General features: G+C 44.1%; 1 protein-coding gene across 1 annotated transcript; it reads left to right on the plus strand.

Moving 5' to 3' along the window:
• The first annotated feature begins 264 nt into the window (after positions 1-264).
• Positions 265-802, plus strand: LOC101530825 (large ribosomal subunit protein uL23-like). Its single transcript, XM_058662942.1, has one exon. It carries the CDS (start codon positions 279-281, stop codon positions 747-749), a length of 471 nt encoding a protein of 156 aa, XP_058518925.1. The 5' UTR covers positions 265-278; the 3' UTR covers positions 750-802.
• The last annotated feature ends 4,568 nt before the right edge of the window (positions 803-5,370 follow it).

Raw genomic sequence — 5,370 nt, forward strand, 5'->3', positions numbered from 1 at the left:
GCATTTCTACTTCCAGACAAAGAGGGACTTACAATGAAACTGTTTACTATATCTTGGCAATAGGATTCTGGACTCTCTGCCAGTGTCTATACCCGCAATGATGGACATAAGACTGAGTATGAAGAACTATATGTTAGTAATGATATAGAGGAACTGGGGGGAAGGAATTGGGGAGGGGATAAGGGAACATGAAACTGTATTATAAAATAATAACAACAAAAATAAAATGTATTTAAAAAAAAGAAATTTAAGAAGCACAATACAGCCTTTTTACCAAGATGGCGCCGAAGGCGAAGAAGGAAGCTCCCGCCCCTCCCAAAGCCGAAGCCAAAGCCAAGGCCCTGAAGGCCAAGAAGGCGGTGCTGAAAGGTGTCCACAGCCACAAGAAGAAGAAGATCCGCACATCTCCCACTTTCCGGAGGCCCAAGACGCAGCGCCTGCGCCGGCAGCCCAAATACCCCCGGAAGAGCGCGCCCAGGAGGAATAAGCTTGACCACTACGCCATCATCAAGTTCCCCCTGACCACAGAGTCTGCTATGAAGAAGATAGAAGACAACAACACACTGGTGTTCATTGTGGATGTCAAGGCCAACAAGCACCAGATCAAACAAGCCGTGAAGAAGCTCTATGACATTGATGTGGCCAAAGTCAATACCCTGATCAGGCCCAATGGAGAAAAGAAGGCATACGTACGGTTGGCTCCTGATTATGATGCTCTGGATGTTGCCAACAAAATTGGGATCATCTAAACTGCATCCAGCTCTCTAATTCTAAATATATGTTTTTCACCATAAAAAAAAAAGCACAATACAGAAGCAATGACAGCATTGAAACAGAGTCAAGTTTCGCTTACTAAATGGCCACAATAGCTGGAGCTGAGCTGATCCAAAGCCAGCTGCCAGGAGCCAGAGCTTTTCCGACTCTCCCACATGTGTGCAGGATCTCAAGGCATTGAGCCATACTCTACTGCTTTTCAAGGCCACAGCAGGGAGCAGGATGGTAAGTGGAGCAGCCAGGGCAACAACTGGGATCTTGAGTTTTACTCATGTCTTAGGACCTAGGTCTTTACTGTACCTCTCCACATGGTGGCAGTCAGGGAGGAGGTTTATAGCCACATGGGGAGGTGAAGGTTGTCAGCTCCCACACTTTCCACTGGCCTGAAATCTGTCATGTGGTCAAGCCCCATGGGCATCACAGCTTAGCTAGGTGTCCACAAGAAGCAAAAAGGAGGTGTCACTTGGTCTCTACTTTCTAATTTTCAATATTTATTTATTTATTTGAAAGGCAGAGTGACAGAAAGAGCTATGTCGAGACAGAGAAATCATCATTCCTAAGGCATATGCCTAACAATGGGAATGGCAAAGGCAGGAATGGGCCAAAGCCAGGGACCTAGAACTCCATCCTGGTCTCCCATGTGGATACAGTGACCCAAGTACTTGGACTATCTTCCACAGGTTTCCCAGGTGCATTATAGAGAGCTGGAGGAGAAGACGAGCAAGTGGAACACCAATTAACATTTAGACAGAGGATGCTGTGGTAGCTCAGGGTGGCTTAATCAACTGTGCCACAATGCTGGCCCCTACTTTCTATTTTAATATTTTAGTGTGCATATCACAAATTAGTTTGGAAACTGTTAGCTCACATAGGCAGGTATCATTCATGTCTATTATCCCATTCTCAGCAAGAAATAGAAGTGAAGTGAGAGTTACTACAACTTCCATTCCTGGCAACATTCACCCTAGTTCCTTAGTCCTTGAGAAGTAGTTTGATTCAGGTACCATTTCTACTTCCCCAAGATGTGACATTCACCTAAAGCCCATGCATGTGTTGGAAGCACAGCAGAATGGTGCCTTTCTGCCTGCACAGGTGGCTCTCTGCTCTTCTTCCTTCCACAGCCATGTCTGCCCCTTCTGCCCAGTATTCATGCACCAGATCTAGGAAGGGGAAAGAGCAGGATTTTTTCCAGAGTTCCCTCCCCTGTTCTCTGTTTCCATAAATGGTGGGCCACGGGAAGCATGTGACGGCAAGACAACTGTTTGCATGACCCAATGTCAGAACCTGATGCCTCAGAGACTCAGAGCAGGTCACCTGTGTGATGGTGGCAAGCAGGGAGGAAAACCCATTGCCTGAAACTCGGCACAATGGGCTTCCATTTAATGCACACAATGTTAGCCTAACCATGAGAGGCCGTGGGCAGTGAGACTGAGAACTCTGGAACTCTGCCTCTGCCATCACGGGCCAACACTGCACAGGGCTGCCTCTCAAGTAACTGCTTATGCCTGTGGTGTGCAGGCTCAAGGACTGCAGCAGAAGACGGTGCATGGGGTTGGCAGGGTCCCTACATGGAATATACATGCTGTGGCTCCAGAGAGAAATGCTGTGTACATGAGAGGATTTTAATCCCACTAGGAAAGGAGTGAGGTGGCCACAAAAAGTATAATCTGCCCTGGGATAGAAAGCCACTGAAATAATAAATACGGGAGGCTTCTGCAAAGAATGCTTTACACAAAAGCATTTGTACAAATTGTAGTTTAAAGGTAAATGTGTTCTGGTGCAACAGTTACTTTCGTTTCCAGGAAACTGAGAGCGTCTTTACAAAGTTTGTGAAAAGCTTGTGCATGGAATTCTTCACCCATCTAGACTTACATTTTAATTTAGAAAATAAGATTTCTTTAATTGCAAGACAGAGTTACAGAGAGAGGGAAGAGAGAGACACAGAGAGATAGAGAGAAATCTCCCTTCTGATAGTTCCCTCCCCGAGAGACCATCGGGCCTGAGCTGGACTAGGATGAATCCAGAGCCTGGAGCTTCATTGAGATTCCCTGTGTGGTTGCAGGGGCAAGAGCACTTCATTCATCCTGCGTTGTTTTACCTAGGCAGATTATCTGGGAGCTGGATCACAATGGGTCAGTTTGGACATGAATAGCATCATTGGAATTTGTGTCTGTGTTACAATAATGCCAGCCCCAAAATGATTCTTTAAACTCCATTTTCTCACAAACCTGTTGAAGTTCCGATGAATATGAAGCAGCACTCCTAGAGACCTGCAGCCTCCCTGGGAAAATAACCAGTGATGACCAGGCCTGACCAGGTCAGCTCTGCCACACCGATACAGAGATTTTTTTTTCTCAGTCCACTTGGCTGCAGGAACGAATTGAATATCTAGATTGCTGTGTTAGGCTTCCACCATATTCTACACAGCCCCAGCTTTTGGTTCACCACGCTCCACCTCTTGTGATCCTTTGCCTTCACCACGTTGTGTACAATATTTCTCCTGCTTCAGTTCCCAAGATTAGCATGTGTAGTTCACTGCTGTTTCTCTAGTTCCCAAAGCTTTTGCCATAGTGTAAAAAAAGGTTCTGATCTGTCCCTGGTGGAGTTCAGGTCAACTGATGGCCATTAGGTCTTGGCGACTCCTGAACCTTTTTTGTATTGAACCTGTAGGATGCCACTTGGTGCAATGCAATGTACCAGAAATGAGTTTGCTCCCAGCTTATTGCATGTGCTGTCCATCCCATAGTATTTGCCTCCCAACACAAAATGGTGCCTGTTGTGGCTCTGGTAATGGTCTGTAAAATCCACCCTGTTCCTTCTTCACCTCTTTGTGGTATAGTGCTCTGTCTCTACTCCTGTTCATATCAAAAAAAAAAAATCAGCAGGATGGGCACTTCTTTGCCTGAGTTCACCTCTTGAGCTCCCCGTGAGCTCCCCTTCCCACCTGCCTGCTGCTGGAACATCCCAATGATGGCCATTGGGATATCTAGTCACTGCAACACCACACTGTGGTCTCTGCTGCTCTCCTGTGTTGTAACTTCAGGTGCACCTCTGTTGCTGGCCTGTCCTCTGCTACTTTCTGGAATGTGCCCGCTCTTTCACCCTGGCTAATGATTCTCCATCTGTTATCAACATGACCCCATCCTATTCCACTATCTGGTTCTAATCCAGGTGTAACTGTCTAAAATCCCTTCATCGAGTCCGTAGACTGTGAACCCTGAAGCTGGCTGTCTTCCACATTTGTTTCAGAAAGAGGATTCTTGATCATTCCCCAAAGCAATAATATCCTGAGTGTGGCTGGGCTGTCAACTGGGAAGTGGTAGCAAATCATGATATGTGTGACAGAGAGGAACAGTCAAGATCAATATATTCACTGAGAGATTAGCATGGACCAGATCTGGGAATACATCACACTAACATACACAGGCGATTCAGTCATCTAACACTGTAATTCAGGCACTTTTGTTAGAACTTTGACAAATGAGGAAGCTAGGACAACACAAACTGAGTAATGTAGATGATGAGGTTGCAGCTGAGTGCTATCCTCCTTTGTTCTGAAGTTGTGTGTTGTGCCTTGTGTCATTCAACAAGATAAGTAATGGCTTCAGAACATGCACTCGTTATTTCACCAGAAGTATCAGGCTGCTGCCAGGTGAGGTGTGGGGTAGATGCCAAGTGGAGCTGGGATTAATTTCAGCAATTTGTACCAAGTGATGTGCCTCCCAATTATTCTTTGTGCTCCTTGTTTTTCCCTAAGCTGTATCTTTCAAAATTTTAGTTTTAAAAATATGTGTCATTACTGCCTCCTTGCCCATCTTGTTCAGATACCATTCTCACCCTCACCTTCCATGTCTTCACTGTTTGCTCCGGAATGTGCATGTTCTAAACAGATTTTTACTATTATTCTCTGCTCATGCATTTACTAAGTTATATGAGTTAAATTTTATGTACTAGATCCCAGGATTTACATTCTCCTTCTGTATAAGAACAAGGAAATAGTGAGAGGTTTGTAAACATTTATTTGGTGTATCAGCTTTGTAATTAAACAGAAAAATTCCTATCTATTTGCAGAATTTCTAACATTTTTATGTTTTATTTTCCTTAATACAAAGTGAATATGTTTCATAGCTCAAATTCTAAGAGGTCCTGGATATTAATCCTTTATCACTTTCATACTTGTTTATATTTTCTCCCAATCACTCATTTGCATCTTCACTTTCTTGAGTGTTCTCTGCAATGCATAGGCTGTTAGCTAGATACAATCCCATTTATCTGGTTTTTTCTTTTCTTTCTTTTTATTAATTACATTGCATTATGTGACAGTTTCATAGGCTCTGGGATTTTCCCCAAACCCTCCCCATATCCTCCTCTCATGGTTGGTTTTCTCTTTATTGCCGCAAATCTTGCATCTGTTCCAAGAAGTCTTTGCCTACGCCAGAGTCTCGCAGAGTTATCCTAAAGTCTTCCTTTAACATAGCAGCTCACAGATATTACACATTGATAGTTAATTTCTGTGCCTAAGGTGTATTTTGGGATCTTGTTTTATACTTCTACAGCACAGATTAAAGCATATAATTAAGATTTTTTTATTCATCT

This window comes from Ochotona princeps, chromosome 4, assembly GCF_030435755.1.
Source record: "Ochotona princeps isolate mOchPri1 chromosome 4, mOchPri1.hap1, whole genome shotgun sequence".
NCBI classification, from domain to species: Eukaryota; Metazoa; Chordata; class Mammalia; order Lagomorpha; family Ochotonidae; genus Ochotona; species Ochotona princeps.